This window comes from Pipistrellus kuhlii, unplaced genomic scaffold, assembly GCF_014108245.1.
Source record: "Pipistrellus kuhlii isolate mPipKuh1 unplaced genomic scaffold, mPipKuh1.p scaffold_m20_p_9, whole genome shotgun sequence".
Classification (NCBI taxonomy): domain Eukaryota; kingdom Metazoa; phylum Chordata; class Mammalia; order Chiroptera; family Vespertilionidae; genus Pipistrellus; species Pipistrellus kuhlii.
The window spans coordinates 34,138,838-34,159,481 of record NW_023425595.1 but is presented as its reverse complement, the minus strand read 5'-3'; the positions used below and the strand labels follow the sequence as shown (position 1 = coordinate 34,159,481).

The 20,644-nt window shown below is 38.1% G+C and overlaps 1 protein-coding gene across 2 annotated transcripts in view; it reads right to left on the bottom strand.

Annotated features, from left to right (window-relative positions):
- Window positions 1-20,644, bottom strand: part of RNF169 (ring finger protein 169) — a 54,931-nt gene that overhangs the window by 24,450 nt on the left and 9,837 nt on the right. For both annotated transcript variants that reach the window (XM_036428259.2, XM_045578141.1), the window contains exon 2: window positions 11,900-11,973. In XM_036428259.2, the coding sequence (XP_036284152.1) occupies window positions 11,900-11,973 (74 nt within the window). The remainder of the gene's footprint in view (window positions 1-11,899; window positions 11,974-20,644) is intronic.

The window sequence follows — 20,644 nt, the reverse complement described above, 5'->3', positions numbered from 1 at the left end:
CCCCTTGGTCCAGCAAATCCATGTTGTACATGCTCCCCACCTGTTGGTCACGTGGTAGCCACCATCTTGGTTATCAGATCAAATGCCCTGGTACCATGGTGTTTGTGCTCAAGTAACCCTTATTTTATTATAACTGCTCTATTTTAACACTGGTTATTGTTCATCTCTTACTGTGCCCAATTTGTGAATTAAACTTTTTCATAGGTGTGTGTATATAGAAAAAAACCATAATATGAGCAGGGTTCAGTACTACCTGAGTTTCAGGTGTCCACTGGAGGCTCGTGGAACATGTCCTCCACAAGTGAGGGGTACCATCAGGCAGGAGAATGGATGTGATGTGTGTGTGTTCATGTACCTTTCCCCCTCACACAGTAGCTTGCCTTTTTCACTCTCTTAGTAAAATCTCTTCAAGAGAAGAAGTTCCAGGTCTAAAAGCAGTTTAACATTAGTATTTTTATATCCTTTAAAAAGAAAGTCTCCTAGCTAAAACTGGTTTGGCTCAGTGGATAGAGTGTCAGCCTGCAAACTGAAAGGTCCCGGGTTCGATTCCGGTCAAGGGCATGTACCTGGGTTGAGGGCACATCCCCAGTAGGAGGTGTGCAAGAGGCAGCTGATCAATGATTCTCTCTCATCGATGTTTCTAACTCTCTATCCCTCTCCTTTTCTCTCTGTAAAAAAATCAATAATATATATATATATATTTTTAAAGTCTCTTATGTTATCTTTAAGGAGCTTATTATTTGACCTTTCACATTTAGATCTACAACCAACTTAGAATTAATTTTTTAAAATCAACTACACTAAGGCATAGGCTACATATAATAAAATGAACACTTATAGAATGTATAAACCTCAATGAGTTTTGACAAATGTTTGTATCCATGTAATTATCTCGCTAATCAAGATATAGAACATTTAAAATATTTAAAAAACTTTTTCATTGATTTCAGTGAAGAAAGGAGAGGTAGAGAGAGACAGAAACATCAATGATGAGAGAGAATCATTGATCAGCTGCCTCCTGCTCAGCCCTCACTGGGGATTAAGTCCACAGCCTGGGCATGTGGTCTGACCATGAATCGAACTGTGACCTCCTGGTTAATAAGGTTGATGCTCAACCACTAAGCCACACCGGCTGGGCACTATAGAACATTTTTACCACCCAAGAAAGTTCCTTCAAATCAACCAGCAATCAGTCTCCCACCTCATTCAGCCCTAGGCATCCCCTAATCTGATGAGTATGACTATAGATCAGCTTTGCCTATTATAAAATCATACAGCATATATTCCTTTATATCAGGTTTTATTCACTCAGCGTATCTTTAAGATTCATTCACAATACTGAATTTATTATTAAGACATTCCTTTTGTGGATGAGTTATATTCCATTGTATAAATGTATAATTTGTTTATCCATTCAAATGTTGGACATGTGGACTGCATTTAATTTTGGGCTACTATGAATAAAGTTGCTATGAACAGTCATGTCTTGTAGACAGATGTTTCTATTTTGCTTGGCTAAATATCTACAAATGAAATTGCTAGATCGCACAGTAAGTATATGTTTAAATTTATAAAGCAACTGCCAAAATGTTTTCCATGGTGGTTATACCACTTCACTGGCATACCTCAGAGATATTGCAGGTTTGGTTCCAGACCACCGCAATGAAGTGAGTATCACAATACAGCAAGTTGTAATGTTTTACCTGGTAGAGAGTCTTGCCTTCGATTAAAAAAAAAATGCAACAACTGTGAAGCACAAAAAGCATAGTGCAATAAAATGAGTTATGCCTTTTTACCGTCAATAGCAATGCTTTGTGTTAGAACTATATTCTGTTCCACTGATCTATATGTCTTTTCCTTATGCCAATATCATACTATGTCAATAACTAGCATTATATGTGTCTTTAAATCTGGTAGTAAAGTCCTCCAAAAACACAGCCACAAATCACAGACAACATAATCCATGTAGAAAATCTACTAGAACCTACAAAAGGCTACTAGAACTACTAAATGAGTGTAGCAAGGCAGTAGGATAGGATATAAAAATATAAAAATCAACTGTATTTATATACTTGCATGAACAATTAGAAGTTTAAAAATTTTAAATGCTATTTATAATAACACAAAAATATGAAACACTTAAGATAAATTTGACAAAAGATATGGAAATTGAAAATCACAAAACATTGTTGAAATTAAATGAGCCCTAAATAAAATTTGTGCAAAAGAATATATATACCATGTTGGTGGGTCTGAAGATTCAATATTATTGAGATGTCAATTCTCCCCAAATTGATCTGTTGATTCAATGCAAGTACAATCAAAATCCCAGCAGGCATTTTGTAGAAATTGGCAAGTGAATACTAAAATTCAGATGGATATACAGAGAACCAAGAATAAGCAAAATAACTTTGAAAGAGGAGAGCAAAAAGGATTAACACTACCATATTTCAAGACTTATTATAAGCTACAATAGTCAAAACAGCATAATATTGGTTTAAAAACAAACAGATCAATACAAATAGAATATAGAGCCTAAACTCACAAATATATGGATGGCTGGTTTTTAACAAAGGTAAAAAGGAAATCCAATGGAGAAAGGAGTCTTTTCAACAAATGATGCTGGAACAACTAAGACATCCATATGTACAAAAAGGAACTTGGATCTATTCCCCAGGCCAGATATCAGAATTAAGTTAAAATTTCAGAATTATGGATCTAAACATAAAGCCTCAAACTCTGAAACTTCTAGAGGAAAACATAGGAGAAAATCTTTTTGATTTTGATTTTGAGCTGAGCAAAACATTCTTAGGAAAAAATTTGTAAACTTATACACTCTAATTCTGCAAGTTAAAAACTTCTACTCTTCCAAAGACTACAAGTGAATGAAAAGAATGACACTGGGAGAAAAATATTTGCAAAGCATATCCCTGTATCCAGAATATATAAAGATCTCTCAAAATACACAACCCACTTTTTAAAAAAAGAGCAAAAGGTATGAACAAACATTAAACCAAAGAAAATATATGTAAGGAAAATACATGAAAAGATGTTCATCACACTATAGACATTAGGAAAATGTAAAGTTAAACCAAAATGAGATACCACTCTACACCAGTCAGAATTGCTAAACTTAAAAAGATTGACCATAGCCGAAACCGGTTTGGCCCAGTGGATAGAGCTTCAGCCTGCGGACTGAAGGGTCCCAGGTTGGATTCCGGTCAAGGGCATGTACCTTGGTTGCGGGCACATCCCCAGTGGGGGTTGTGCAGGAGGCAGCTGATCGATGTCTCTCTCTCATCGATGTTTCTAGCTCTCTATCTCTCTCCCTTCCTCTCTGTAAAAAATCAATAAAATAAAATAAAAAAATAAAATAAAAAAAAGATTGACCATACCAATGTTGGTGATAAGTAAGAGAAACCAGAACTTTCATACACTACTAGTAGGAATTAAAATGGTAAAATCACTTTGGAAAAGTTTGGCAGTTTCTTAAAAAAATGAAACTTACACCTAACGTATAATTTAACCATTTTACACCTAAGTATTTACCTAAGAGAAAACAAAATACATATCTATAAAAGAACTTGTACATGAATGTTCATAGATAGCTTTATAATAGTCAAGACTAAAAACAACCCAAATGCCTATCAACAGGTAAATCGATAAACAAACTGACAAAACCATACAGTGAAATACTATTCATCAATAAAAAAAGACTAAACCATCGAAACATACAACAAAGTGAATGAATTTCAAAATAATTATGACTGAATGAACAAGCCAAATAGAAAAGCATAAGCAACAAAACAATACAAAAGAATAGATATATTGGATTTCATTAAAAAAAACTAAAAACTTCCAAAACCGGTTTGGCTCAGTGGCAGAGCGTCGGTCTGCGGACTGAAAGGTCTCAGGTTCGATTCCGGTCAAGGGCATGTACATTGGTTGCAGGCACATCCCCGGTGGGGGGTGTGCAAGAGGCAGCTGGTCAATGTTTCTCTCTCATCGACGTTTCTAGCTCTCTATCCCTCTCTCCTCCTCTCTGTAAAAAATCAATAAAAAATATATTTAAAAAAAAACCAAAAAAACAAAAACTAAAAACTTTTATCACAGAAAGCTAACAAATGAAAAGACCCACAGAATATAAGAAAATATTTGCAAACCATATATATATCTGATAAAGATTTAATATTCAGACTACATGAAGAACTCTTAACAATTCAACATAAAGACAACCCAATTCAAAACTGAACAAAGGACTCGAATAGATACATCTCCAAAGAAGAAATACAAATGCTCAATAGCACATAAAAGATGCTCACCATCACTGTTCATTAGAGAAATGCAAATCAAAACCATAATGAGATACCCACTGGATGACTATTAAAAAAAATAAAAGAAAAAATATAAAAAGTGCCAGCAAGAATGTGGAAAAACTGGAACCTCATATAATACATTGCTGGTAGGTGCAGCTACTGTGGAAAACAGTTTGATACGTCTCAAAAAATTAAACACAATTATTGTATAACCCAGCAATTCCACTCGTGGATATACACTAAAATAATTAAAAACAGGGGCTCAGACAGACAGGTGCATTCCAATGTTCATGGTAGCATTATTCACAACAGCCAAAAAGTGAAAACAACCCAACTGTCCATCAAGAGATGAATAAACAAAATTGTACGGAGTATTATTCAGCTCCATAAAAAAGAATGAATTACTAAAATATGCTACAGTATGGATGAATCTTGGAAATATTATGCCGAGTGAAATAAGCTAGACACAAAAGGACAAATGTTGTATAATTTCACTTCTATATTTAGAGAAGACAAATTTATAGAAATAAAAAAATAGGTTAGAGGTTATCAGGGCTGGGAGGAAAATGGAGGGGAAAGATATTGATTCAAGGGTACAGAGTTTTTGTTTGGAGTGATCAGAAACTTTTGGGAAAAGATAGCAGTGATGGTTGCATAACACTGAATTTACTTAAGGCTACTGAATTTTACACTTTAAAATGGTTAGAATGTCAAAATTTTTAACAAACCTAAATTTATTCTTTCACAGGATTTTATAATTCTGCTTTGATATAAACAGGAAAAATAAAGCTATTTTAATTTACAAAAACACTCCCTAATCAAATGTTTTAACAAGATATTTTATTTTGTGCTAGAGATAGAAGAGGTGCAACTGCTTCTGGAAAATTCTCCAGTTTGGCTTACAACTAGCATTGCAATGATTTGAAACTATTCTCTAAGCCATAAAAACTATTATACTGATACAGTATTCTTATAACTACTGATCCTCTTCTCTCATAAATAAAAGAGACAAGGAAAAACAGCACTTTGCAGAAATAGCCTAAATAACCTGCTATTCTAATTAATTTTAATCATGCTTTAATTTCCCAAATGTGTTATTTTCTTTAAAAAGCACTTGATAAAATTGTTTTTCCTCATTTGGGTAATTGTAAGAAGCAAAAGGAAAAAAACAACCATGTTTAACATTTTTAGATTTTGAGCATCCTACAAAACGACTGTTCTTTCCTCATGCAGTCAAAATAGAAACTTACTCTTTTGCATTTTCCCTTCCTGGTACTATACAACCTACCTGCTCTTACAGATGTCGAAGATTCAGTACCTATTTTCTGGCTCCGGAAAGAGACAATTTCAGCGCATGCCGTAAGTAAGCATTTCCTCAGAGATTACATAACATTTCAGAGGGAGAAAAAATGTAGCAAAACAACTCTAGAAATCTTAAAATACCACCAGTTCTATCATGACCAACTATACAGCCTTACACAAGCTATTTCCCTTAGAAGAAGTGGCTCTGAAACTACTTAATCAACAGTTCAATTCAATCAGCATTTGATGACTGCCTCTGTGCAAGGTATTATATTAGGTCAGTGGAGAGTTAAAGAGACTGAACAGACAGATCCATCTTGAAAGATTTTACAGTCTAATAGGGAAAAAAATATTTTTAAACAAGAAAATAACCTGCTGCTTCTGCAATGTGACAAAACATATTTTAAATTTACCAGGTAAACATCACCTTCTTTAAAAACAAGTAAAAAATTTTTAAATGGAGGGGTCAGGGGTAAAGCCAACTGAACATTCAACTAATGATCATTACATAGCCATGTAGATTTAAGTGAAATGTTTTAAGTTTTAGTAAAATAGTTCATGGCAGAAAGATAATACAAGAGACGTGAAAGATACATAAGTTCAAAGATAATTAGATCCTAAAAGTTTACTTACCTTTAAAAATATTCCTTCACAAAAGTCAATGTCTGCCTCATAAAGACATTATTCACTTCAGCAACTCATTGACCATATCGCATTACTCTGCACTCTGGCTAAGGACTAAGAACTGCATGCTTACTACTTGAATAATTTAGCCAGCAATGGGAAGGAAATACTCCTCAAAAAAGAACCGGGGGGAGGAGAAAAAGAAAATGGATAGGTCAGTAAACCAATTCAGAGAAAGCCTAAACCACGCATGTGACCCACAGAATTATCAGAAGCAGTTCATCTTTCCCACTAGAGAAAGCAGGGAGATAAGCACTCTAAGCAAAAGCTGTTTTTCCCTACCTTCAACCTTCCAGAGTCCAATGATTCAAAGACAAGCTAGAACATGCTGGATCATATGTTTCCCAACGCTAACATAAAGCAACGATTATTTCACCACGTGGTCAAAGTTAAGCATCTAACACACTGTACAAACAGAATTACTAATGGTAAATAAGAAGCTTAATACAACAAATAAATAGAATTTAAAGAGATGAGTCAATTATTTCAAAAGATAAAAATGCCTAACAATCTCATATAGAGTGGAAACATAGAATGAAATCAATATTAAATAGAATAATTCCTCAAACAATAGCAAGATAGAGGACTGGGCACATGCTAATATTCTCCCTCCACTTAAAATGTCATAAAACTACTTTTTAATACACTACATCTAGAAAAGCACAGAAAAGCAACAAAAAATCATGTTATTGGCAGTCAAAATTGCAAATATCCAAAAGATGGAAATGGTTTTTAGTAAAGACTATAAACAAATAATTCACAGATAACATCTAAATGGCCAGTAAGCATAAGATGCTCCTACTCTCTAGTAATCAAAAAATGTAAATTAAACCAATGAGATATTTTATCCAGCAGATTAGCAAAATATTAAAAATAATGATAAGTTTAGAGCATGGATTTGAAAAAAAGGTAGGCTCTCATTTACTATTGGTGAGAGAGTAAGCTGAAAAAGTCTTTTTAAAGGGTAATTAGTTGAGATCCACCAAAATACAAAGTGTATATACCCTTTAAATCTGCACTTTCTTTCTTTTTTTTTTTTAATATATTTTATTGATTTTGTACAGAGAGGAAGGGAGAGAGATACAGAGTTAGAAACATCGATGAGGGAGAGTCATCGATCAGCTGCCTCTTGCACACCCCCTACTGGGGATATGCCCGCAACCAAGGTACATGCCCTTGACCGGAATCGAACCCAGGACCCTTCAGTCCCCAAGCCGACGCTCTGTCCATTGAGCCAAACCGGTCTTGGCTAAATCTGCACTTTCACTTCTAGGAATCTAACTTAACAGAAGTATTTGCTCATATATGTTCATGTGTGTTCAGAGCAGCATAACTTTTAAATTGGGGAAAATGAGAAACAATTTAAATGACCAAAGACAATGGAATGATTAAGTGAATTATGCCTCATCTATGCTATGAAATATTCAGGATGAAAAGGTATCTATATAAAACCTGCCCCGTCCCCCCCCAAAAAAATCCTATTGTTAGTGAAAAAAACAATGGATCATATTATTCATCAAAAATCCAAGCTTCTTTCAAGTATTTACCATCAGACTGACCCACCCAGGACCCCTCTTTATGGTAGTCACCTACCTACCTCTGTCAAGACCCCTAATTCACAGAAAAACTTATCATATAAGTTTCTCTCCAACTGCTTCAGTGATCATTCCTGAAGATTTCATTATCAGTATACTCTCTCAGTTCCTTCAGCTCCTTCTAATAAATCTTTTCTGCCATCGAACTTCAGTTACACATTCCAATGCTCATACCCCACACCCTGTCACGTCCCATAACTAAATCTCTTCCCCATCTCATTTTTAAGCCTCTCCCGTTAGACCATCACTTCCTAGCTTTCCAGCTTGACATGCATGCTAATAGCCTTGCTTTTACAATTCTTTACCACCATCGAAACGTTCAGTTCACGGCTCTTACGGCTCTTTCACTGTCTATCATGTATTTCAATTCCCTCCTTAAATAACTATGGTCCAAAAACTATAACAACGTCCTGTGTACACCTTATAGTGCACTACACCTCTCCCTCCAACAGACTTTTGGCAAAACCCTAACCCTGCTTAAACTCAACATATTCCTTATTCCAAACATGTCCTAACAGGTCTTATTTCCATTCTTGATCCATGAGGCACACTGCTGGATGCCCACCCAATATCCATTCTCTCCTTCCTTAATGAGAGGACCCTGATTCCACATAGGAAGCTAACACACCCGGGTAAAACACGATGCTACCGATGCCCCTGGCAATTACAGGGAGCCAGGGCCACTGGAATATAAAATAAAAGTGAAGTCACTGGTGGAGCGTTGGAGAAGGCTCTTTAAAAAGACCCAAGTCCGCTGGCATGAGCCTTTCTGCCTTCTGTCTAGATGTCATCTAGAGAAGGATCTGTCCACTCACACCGCAAGGAGACAGGTACACTTGAAAATGTCGAAACAGAAAGACAAAAGGAGCCTGAATCTCTGGTGTCTTGGAGCTGCCATATCAGTCCTGGACTGCCTAGCTACAGTTTTTTGTTACTTAATAAAATAAAACTTCTAATCTGTTTGAGTCATTATTTTGTGGACTCTGTTATTTACAGTAAATATAATTCCTAACTTCTTAGGCCCATTACAACTTACTCCCCACAAAGCAACCAGAAAACTTTTTAAAGCGTAAGCCAGATTGCTATCTTCCCATCAGATTTTAAATAAAGGTAGGCTCCTTACCAGGTACACTCCGCCTTCTTTGATCTGGCTCTTCTCTCTCTCCCAGCTCATTCCTCCCAGATCCCCACACTGTCCTTCCTCCCAGCTCTGGCCGCACTGCTCCTCCAACAAGCCAAACTCGTTTCTGTCTCAGGGCCTTTGCAGTGGCTGCTCCCTTCGCCTGGAATCACTTTCCTCATACCTTCCCTCGGCTGGTGCCCTCTCTCCTTTCAGCTTCAGCTTAAATGGTGCCTTCTCTGAGAGACGGCCCTGATCCCCCTATCTACTGACCAGCTATGTCCACACACACAAAAACAATTCAAAAATAAGACAGTCCCTTCCACTCCCCTTCATTTTTCTTATCCTGCTTTGTGCACGTGTGTGTGTGTGTGTGTGTGTGTGTGTGTGTGTGTGTGTGTAAGGACCTGGGAAGAGACTGGAAAATAAGGAAAAGAGAAACATTCTAGAGAAGGATCTGTCCCTTACAGCATACACTGCATATTCCTGCATTATTTTTTTTAATTTAAAAAAAGACAATTTTGACATATGACAGGAAGAAAATTTTAAACACACTTAGAAATATAAATCTATTCATAGAATCATAAAATTTAGAAATCCATAGTAACCTCGGTAGGCATAACTATCCCTCAGGTAGGATAATCTATGATTATTAAGGAAACATCCCTTAAAAGAACCAGAATTAGGGGAATAAAATTTCTTGTTAACTTTTTATAGCCCATATAAAGGTTTTTACTGCCACTTACACAAAATAATAAAGTATACTAAATAAAAATATATTAGTAATATGCTATACATCAAATTAGTAAGGGGGAGTCTTACAGAGTTCATTTCCACTTACTATCCCTTGCTCAGTACCAATTTTTAAAGACATCTCCCCCCTAGAGATTCACCCAGATAGCTCTGTATTTCCTTTGTCTCAGAAAATATGATTCTGAGACATCTTTTTCTCTATCAAGGTCTCCATAAAATGTCTAGTGCCTTGAAATTTTTTTTACAACTTTATTGAGGCATATTTTACATATTATATAACTCATCCATTTCAAGTGTATAATTTAATGATTTTTAGTAAATTTCTCAAGTTGGGGAACACACCATAAATCAGCTTTAGAAATATTCACTACTATAATAAAATCACTCACACCCATTCATCGTTAATTCCCATTCTCACCCCCTACTCCAATCAACCATTAATCTGTTTTTCTCTATACATTTGTCTATCCTGAACATCTCTTATATAAAAGGCCCATGCCCAATGATTCATTCCTTTTTATTGCTGAATAGTATTCCATCGTATGGATGTGCCATTAGTGACTTTTGATTTTATGACTTGAATTTTCATTTTCCAGGTTGTACAATGAATGCAGGATAACTTGGGTATTGGATATAGATCCCATGGGAGAAGGACCTATAGTTAACTTTTATTTATTCAAATAACACAGGTGTTTTTCAAACACAATTCACTTTTATACACGATGAGAATGTCATAGCTTCCTTCAACATTATGCCATCAGTCCCTTTTAAAGCCATCTTCCTGCACCTCCTCCTAAGAGGAACAAAAGTACCTCAAGGTTTCTTTTCTCTCAAGGCTTATAAAAACCTCTCCTCTTACTATGCCTTCTGCTTTAGCTCCTTTTTCTATCTCCAACTCCTTGTTTTCTCTTTATCTTCAAGCCAATGGCTTTAACCCGTATTCTTCATGATCCCTGCAGCCCAGATGCGTGCCCTGGACCAGAAACCGAGCCCAGACCCTGTGGCCAGCGCTCGGACCACTGAGGCAAAGCCGGGGCCACGTTTCTGAAAAGGTGCCTTGGAACTAAGCACCTGCACGTACTAGAATCTTATTTAAGAGGAATCTATGGTTATTTTGAGGTAGCACTGAGAGTAATTTCTTACTACGTAGAAAAAGATTTGTAAGTGATTTTTTTAAAACACAGAACACACACACACAAAAAAACTCCCAAAAACCTCACAATATCACAATACCAACTCAGCATGTGACATCCTCCTTTTTAAAAGGGCCAAAGAATGTATAGTAATTAAGAACAGTTTTCTGTTATCTTTTAAACATGGCCTTGTTAATACTGATTTTTTTTTATTCAATATAAAATTCTACAAATAATCTTACTGTCTCGCCTCTGCGTTTGAAGACGCCTGATTCAGATTAAGTGGATTACTCATCTCTGTGAAATATTAAATATCCACAGGTAGAATGATTATCTAATCATTTATAAAGGTGGGTAAGAGATGGTGCTGCAGGAAGATGGCTGGGGAAGAGTGATCTAGATCTTGTAACATACTTCTTATTACCAGCCCTTTTAAAGTCTTAATTCTCTAAGTGATTCCCAGACAATGAGCTTGAAAACATCCAAAAGAAGATGAGGTGGACACAGGTAAAAGCTTTCCCAAGGGTGAAGGTTCCCTAGGAAATTATTTCATTGCCCTCTGACTGGCCTAAGTTACCGTTATTCTAGAATACTTAACGGAGTAAAAGCAATAAGAGATAATATCAGTTACATGCAATTAGAAGAACCTTGCAAGGTAAGGAAAAATAATACGAACTATTATTATTAAAGCTTGAACGTTAGTGTTTAACATTGAAATGCCGAGAACACTTCATTGGTGGCAGTTATTACAGCAGTTATGTGACAGGCGCTGTGAGCTGCACTTCCATCTTTGAAAGGACAGCTCTTAGTTAAGATTTACTCTATTTCCATTATAGCTACCATCTAACTATGCTGGTATAATGTAACGTGGAGAAAGACAGGCTCTGTATTGTAAATTTAAAAAACCCCTAGGTAAACCAAAACTCCCACTAAGCATTCTTTAATGCCATTATTTTAATTTACTTTAAAAAAATGAATGTAACATGCATACTGTACCTTTCTCAGGCTTTCATATTCCTCACGAAGCGTCCCAGGCTTGCTTAATTTGATTGGTGTTCTGAATATAAACTCTGGAAGAAAGGGAAAAGAAGATTTTTAAAAACATTTTTTTAAATTGATTTCAGAGAGGAAGGGAAAGGGGGAGAGAGATAGAAACATCAATGATGAGAGAATCGTTGATCAGCTGCCTCCTGCATGCTCCACACCAGGGATTGAACCCACAACCCATGCATATGCCCTGACCAGGAATCAAACCGTGATCTCCTGGTTCACAGGGTAGAGGCTCAACCACTGAGCCACACTGGCCAGACATGAAGATGCTTTTTTAAATAGGATGTTCTAGGAAGGAACCAACCAACTCCTCATCCTACTGCTGTCCCCACATTGTAAACTACATTAAAAGTTGTAGTCATCCTAACTTGAATATTCATTCATTCATTTAACAAGTAATTATTAAAGGGTGTAAGCCAGGCACAGTTATAAGCACTATAGAGAAGCAGTGAACAAATAGGGTCCTAGCTCTCATGGAGTTTGCAATGTGTGAAGGGAAACAGTCAACAAACAAATAAATGTGTGTATATAATACAGCTGGAGGTACTAAGTGCTATGGAAGAAAACAAATGTAAAATGGGAGAAAAGATTACTGTACATAGAGTGGTCTGGAAGGGCCTGGCTGGTGAAGTTAACATATTAAAAGACTTTAAGGAAAAACTATATTTAAAGGTCTTAGTTCAATGTTACCAAGTAACATTTTCAATGAGCTAAAGTTTTATTCTGTAAAATTTTATTACAGTATTCTGTAATGCTATATTTTTCTATTTCTTTTTAAACACTGCCACCAGATTGTTTTCCTGTACAGTCTGTAAATGTTTCCAGTATATAACCAGTTTATTTTTAATCCTCAAAGACTTCAAAACTTTGGTTTTGATCTGCCAAAAAGTGAAAACTCTTCAACACTCAAGGTTCTCCAGAGACTGCACATAACCATCTTTCTAAAGCACTGTGTCTCTTGACCCTAGTTACAATATATATATTGTAATATATATATTTTTTAAATTTATTATGCTGGGGGGTTTTTTAGCTAAAATTCTGAATCTGAGATACTCAGGCCATAGGAGGCACACAATACATATTTGTTATAGAAATAGATGATTAAAATCCAAGTTAAGAAGAGGAATAAAAGTTCTAAATGTTGTCAAAAAAGAAGGGGGAAAGTACACATAAACTCCTTAGGTGTACGTGACACTTCTAACTATCCCCGTGTATATGTTCAGTGATTGGATCGGCATTTATTTTGACTTTCTAATAACTTTACATCCCATTGAGTTGGATACATACTTGTTGCGGAAAAGTTGACTCTTTCGTTTTTCAGTTGTCTCAACTATTTTACAAAGACTCTTATTTAGAAGAGTGGAAGATACTTAGAAACATTGCATCGAACGCAGATGTAGAATTACAGTAACTTAAAGGTCTGCCGAGCACTGGAGAGCTGTTAGACCCTGGGCTTGGGAGGTAAGACATTCCATCACCTTCACCCACTGTACAATGGTGCTGTGCGTTCTGTGGGTTTTGACATATGTATAGTGACATGTGTCCATCATTAGAATATTGTACAGAGCACTTCTCTGCCTACGAATCCTCCGTGTGCTGCCCACCCCCGTCCATCCGGGCAGTATTTGGTGAATGTAAATTGCGGGCAGTATTTGGTGAATGTAAATTGCTACTTCTCCCCCAGCCCTGCCCATTTTTGTTACTCTCAAATAAGTCAAGGCATAGTAAGATTTCAATCAGTATGTGGAGCACCTACGTGGCCTTATTTATGAATTATTTCTTAATAAACATTTCAAAGTGAATTTAATGAACTTTGGGTGCTTACATCACTGTAGTGAAGTTCACCCTTGGTAACCAATCTTCATCCTGATATTGATACTGGGGGAGCTATGTATGTATGGGAGCAGGAAGTATATGGGAAATCTCCGGACCTTCCTCTCAATTTCGTTGTGAAACTAAAACTGCTCTAAAAAAACAAACAAGCTGAAACCGGTTTGGCTCAGTGGAGAGAGCGTCGGCCTGCAGACTGAAAGGTCCCAGGTTCGATTCCGGTCAAGGGCATGTACCTTGGTGGCGGGCACATCCCCAGTAGGAGGTGTGCAAGAGGCAGCTGGCTGGTGATTCTCTCTCATCGATGTTTCTAACTCTATCCCTCTCCCTTCCTCTCTGTAAAAAAAACAATAAAAATCTAAAAAAATAATAAAATAAATAAATTATTTTTAAAAATAATAAGTAGAGCAACGAGATCCCAGAAGAACCAGGAAAGAGCCTTAGTCCAGAGGAGTTAGCCCAATCTCACCCTCCCTCCACCAGCTTCTACGGGGGTTGCAAGTGCTTCTGTGGCACAGACACAAACATTCGGCCTCTCTGGGCAGCATGGGTCTGCTGAATGCGTTGGAATTTGTAAACACATCCAGGGGCTCAAGTACTTTCCTGATGCCTGTCCTCTGACTATGGTGTTTAGCAGGAAGGGGGACTCTAACAATATGATGCCTTGAGAATGACACAGACCTGTGGCTGGTCACCCTCGCCGGCCATTGTACTCAGTGTAATGGAAACTAGGAGCAGCTACCCTTCCTTGAAGGTCCTTCCTAAAAAGGACCTTCTCTGGGGCGAGGTAATAGAGGCAGACAGACAAAACAAACTACAAGACATTTTGCTAACTGCACCAAACCCTCAGGAATGAAGTGTCATTCATTGTCAGAGCATCCACACTCAATACAAAACTAGAAAAACGACCTCCCTGAACTTCAATGGGAAGATGCTACCCTGACAATTATGTTTGAGTTTCTTACTCCGCAGGCTCAACTTACCTGCGCAGCAGAATGACCTGTGCCCTTATCGGAATACTCCCACTGGCTGCTATTTGCCCTTGGGCCAATAAAAAAATCTCTTTAGCTAATTTCCATCTCTGTCACCACCAGCAGCATCATTATGATAGCCGGCAGTTATGTATCACATTATACCAAGCCCGTTTCTAAGGACTGTATAATTATTAACTCGTTTCATCTTCATAATGATCTGATGGGGAGATACTATTAACCCCAGGTTACAAATGAGGAAACTGAGGCACAGAGCCCTTAATTTGCCCAAGGCTACGCTGTTGTAGGGAAAGAGCTCTATGACTTACACCCAGGCACTCTAGCTCTAGGATCTGTATTCTTACGCACTATGTCTTATTACCTCTTTAATAACTTAAAAGCCTAATGACCTATTTAATAATTTTTAAAGCCATACCATATGGGCAAAGGACATTTTAGAATATTTATAAACATATTAAAATCTGTTAAATGTCATTCATATTTCAAGGTATTAAAACCTTTTAAACCAAAATGCTTTTATGTATCAGTAGGCAAAGATTAAAAAACAATGTTTGAGCCGAAATTGGTTTGGCTCAGTGGATAGAGCGTCGGCCTGTGGACTAAAAGGTCCCAGGTTTAATTCCGGTCAAGGGCATATACCCTGGTTGCAGGCACATCCCCAGTAGGAGGTGTGCAAGAAGCAGCTGATCGATGATTCTCTCTCATAGATGTTTCTCTCTTCCTCTCTGTAAAAAGTCAATAAAATATATTTTTTTACAAAAATGTTTTATAAAGGCAAGAGTTAGCAAGGTCATCCTTTATCTTAAATATCATACAGATGTACAAAGATGTACGTGTAAGAATGTTCACTGCAAATCACTCAGACTGGAAACAACCTGTCCTTCAACTAGAGACTGATTGAATAAATGATCAGGTAACTGGGATACTATGACTATATTTCTATACTGTCTACTTTTATGCCTGGCATGGTTTCTTGGTTTACCTGCTAATTTTCTTAGAATGTCATTCGTTGTGTATAAAAGTCTGTGGAGGCTCCGGATGACATCACATGCCTCCAGAGGATTCACCATGCTCTCTGACGGGCCGTTAGGATGGGGGCGGGGCGTGAGCGGACTAGAGGCAGGCTGCAATCTCTGCGAAGCTTGTAAAGCTCATTCTTCCCGGGTCCATAGCCCTTCCAGGGCCCAAGTGAGTCTGTGGTGTTTACCAGGCTCACCTTCCTTAGACGTTCCTAACTTTTTTCTCCTCAACACCGAGGAGCTGCTAAAAAATGCTTTGCTTTTCAGTATCTTTCTGTGAAACCTCTTAGCCTTTTACTCTGTAGTTTAAGACTCAGCAAACGCCTCACGAGAGAAAAGCAGGTGGAGAGAGGGGGCAGCGGGAGGGGAATGCGCCTCCTTTCTCTCTGGTATCTGGCCTCTCAAGTTCTGGTTGCCTTGGCAGCCCTGAACCACAATTTAAAAAAAATTTTTTTTAATCTCTAGCTCCACGAAGAAAGCTCTGCTGGCTTTTCTGCTTCTTAATAGCTGCACTCTCCCTTTGCCAAGAATCCACAAATGTCTGAAGGTCCTGGCTGCCTTGGCAACTTACCAATGCCTCCATATAGATTTTTTTTTTTCTAAACCAGGCTTTTCTAATTATTCTCAGCAGTAGTTTTGGTCTGCTGCAATCTGTTCCATCACAGCCAGAAGCAAAACCTATGTTCTTCACAAGCAGTGGAGAATATAAAATTCTCATCATGAAAGCAGAAACCATTAGTTAAAGTTAGGAATGAGCAATGAGGAAGAAGACAAAAGTGGAGACTATTCCTTTAAGAAAGTCAAGAAAGGTATATAATAAAGGCCCAACATAAATGGTCCAAGTCCTAAAGAAGCTTACAATCTTACTTGGGAAGGAAAAATATATTTGCGTGAAACAAAGAACGTCAAAGAGTTGTAAAACCAAACACCCAGTGCTGCCTAGAGCACCAAGGGACAGAACATGTGTAAGTGCATGGCCATCGTCCGTGTTCATCGCCAGGAGACCTGCGCATACTGCTCACTAATCTTCCAAACAACCACGGTCAAATGGAGTACACAAGAAGAGGAATGTGAGTGTGAAATTAAGCATGCCAGAAGAAGTAAAAAGGTAGAAACATAGGGAGTGAACCATCAATGTGTTTTTAAAATTAAAGTAAAGTGGTTTCTATTCTATTTACTATTTTTGGTTTATCCCCTAACTCTCCAAGAGTGCAGGTGGCAGCCAAGTACCAACTGTCTTCAACTGATGCAACTGCTCATTTACCCACGTGCCCGAGACAAGTGACAAGGGACAGCTGGTGATATAGAGTGTTTACCTGGGAGAAAGAAGAAGTACACACAGAAAAAGTTAAAAGCTAATAAAATATTAACATCAAATGTTAAGACTGCTTACGTAAGTGCCGTAAAAAACACCACAGATTACTACTGCATTAACTTACACTATTTGTTTTTTAAAACTATCTTTTGGGTCCAGAGACAGATGCATGGAACAGACTGTGGAATCTCAGAGGGCAGGCGAGGATGGATGGGTGGGAAGAGATTAATTTATGTGCATATATGCATAACCCATGAACACAAACAATAGTGTGGTAAAGGCCTAGGGTAGGGGGTGAGGGCGGGCTAGAAGGAGTCACTGGGGGAAAAGGGGACATCTGTAATACTTACAACAGTAAATGTAAATTTAAAAAAAATAAAACTATCCTTTGGTAAAGAACTAATCAAAATGTTATAGCCCAGATACAAAATAAATAAATAAATAAATAAATAAATAAATAAATAAATAAATAAAATTACTAAATGTTTGTAGACACTTCTCCAAAGTGGACATAAGGATGGCCAAGAGACATGAAAAAATGCTCAGTCACGAATCATCAGAGAGATGCAAATTAAAACAACAATGAGGTACACCTCACACCTGACAGAACGGCTGCCATCAACAAATGGCAAGTGCTGGCAAGGATGTGGAGAAAAGGGAACCCTAGCGCAATGCTGGCGGGAATGAGAAAGTGCAGCCACTGTGGAGAACAGTATGGAGTTTCCTCAAAAAATTAAATATGGAACTGCCATTTGACCCACTGATCCCACTTCTGGGAATAGATCCTAAGAAACCTGCAACTTCAATCAGAAAGAATGTATGCACCCCTATGATCACAGCAGCACAATTTACAATAGCTAAGATTGGGAAACAGCCCGAGTGCCCATCAGCAGATGAGTGGATAAAAAAGCTGGGTACATTTACATCATGGGATACTATGCAGCTGTAAAAAAGGATCTCTTACCCTTTGACACTGCATGGAGGGACTGAGAGGATCATACTAAGCAAAATAAGACAGTCATAGAGAGACAAGTATCACATGATCTTACTCATATGTGGAACCCAATGAAGAAAATAGATCCAGGGACACAGAAGCATGAAACAGACTGACAAATCTCAGAGGGAAGGTAGGGACGGGGGATGGGGTGGGGGGAGAGAGAGAAACATTACCTTGAGAGAACAAGAGATTGGTTGCCCAGTCATCTAACCTACAACCCAGGTATGTTCCCTGACAGGGAACTGAACCCACTACACCCTTCAGGCAGCCGCTCAGTCTCTTTCTTAGGACGACGCTCCAGCCAACTGAGCCACACCGGCCAGGGTTTGCGCTTTTATTATAATAAATAGGAGCCCAGCGCCGCCCACCCTCCAGTCGCCAGTCTGGCCTTGCCTCGCTCTCTGGGCCCCGCAGCAGCCCCTCCCCCAGCACAGTGCACGGAGGCCCCTGCCGTCCTGCGCCACCCCCCAACCTCCTCGGGTCCAGCCAACCCGTTACAATGCCCCGGTTAAATAGTGTCTCTCTCTCTCTCTCTCTCTCTCTCTCTCTCTCTCTCTCTCACACACACACACACACACACACACACACACACACACACACACAGACTAGAGCCCCAATGCACAAAATTCGTGCCAGGAGCTCGGCCCTCATAGCCGCAGCTTTGTTTGGAAGGTCGTCCAGAGGATGCCCGGAAGGTCATTCGGCTGTCTGGTCTAATTAACATATTATGCATTTATTATTATAGATTTTAGAGAACAAAACACTGGACAAGCACAAGAGAAATGATAAAATTGAAGGAAATAAAGGGAAAATAAGTTCACTGTTATTCAGAAAAATAAAAACCCAGATTGGATATGTTCTCTTCAGACTTAAAAATTTAATTGTACGCACATATAATGGAGAAAGCTGGCTTAACAGCAGTTCATGTGGGTGGGGGAGGAGGGGAGGAAGCAATTTTGTTTCTACAAATTCAGTATGAGCAAGGCCAGTGCAGTTTTGGTAGTATTAATGAGAATTTAGCATCCAGAGGAGGACACAGTAAGCCTCACTATTCCTGGCATTAGTCAGCCATTATTGAAAGCATCTGGGTCAGTTCTGAGTGGCATGGTTAAAGATAACCAGAAGGGTAAAGAAATTATGACATAGGACCAACAACGTAAAGGTCTTTTTTAGGAATCTTTTCCCTTCGTTAAACATTTACTGAGTGTCTAATACGTTCTCGGTTCCACATTAAGTGCTGACTACACAAAGACATCATCCCTGACCTCGGAGGGTTCAGTGTACTGCCGGAGACAGACACACAAACTCGGAACTAAAATCCACTGACATGGCAGATGCACACACTCACGTGGTGGCACCAAGGATGGTGTGACTCATATTGGGATGAGAAAAACTCCCCAGAGCACTATTTCACCTGCGCGTACAAGACGAACACTCTGACGGGAGGTAAGAAGGAAGAGTGACACAGGTGACAGAAGGTCAGAAAGATTTCCAGAGGCACACTCCATTCCAAGAACTCCATGTGGTCTGACCACAATCTTGAGAAAGGGAGGAAGAGCACCAAAGAGATGAATTTGAGAACTTTAACCTAAAATTGTAGGCAGAAATAATCATGACCTTCAAATACCTGACTGGCTCGGCCTATGAGGGCAGTGGTTGAGGGTCGACCTATGAACCAGCAGGTGACCGGTTCCATTCCAGGTCGGGGCACATGCCTGGTTGTGGGCTCAATCCCCAGGACGGAGCATGCAGGAGGCAGCAGCTCAGTCTCCTTCTTATCACTGATGTTTCTCTCTCTCTCTCCCTGAAATCAATAAATTATAAATAAATAAATAGATAAATACCGGAACATTGAAACTGGGGAAGCAGATTTTGGTTCACTGGAAAACTTCACTTTTAAACAATTAAAGTTGTCCAAAAATAAGAGAGTAATAAGTACCTAGTCACCAGAATGGGATAAGTATCCCCTATTCCAATGTAAGATCAATCTCCCTCTGGTGTTAAAGATCTCATTTCTCTCACCTCTTCATGAACGTAGCTCATTCAGTTTTCCCCATTCTCTATAGCACCATTGATTTCTCCCTCTCTGCTATAATAATATACAAATTTAACACCCACAAATGACTTGTAATGCCACCTGTCATATATATGACGGCATGTTACTGGAGTCTACTTTTTTTTTTTTTTACTCTAATTATTTAACACTGGTTATTCAACTATACTGACATCAGTACCTGTTTTAATATTTATAATAGTTTAAAGAGTCCAAAAAAATCCATTATTTGCCAATCTTATTAAATCTATTCCCTTAATCATTACCTACTTCCTCCATCTTTGAATGATTTTGAAACAAATCCCAGATATATCATCTTACCCAGAAACATTTTAGCATCTCTCTTAAAGGATTCTTTTAAAATATATAACCAGAAAACTACTGTCAATCAAAAACTTAATAACCTTTAATAATAATAAAAAAATCCAACCTATATTCAATTCCAATAAAATGTTTTTATAGTTTTTAAATCAGGATTCAAATGA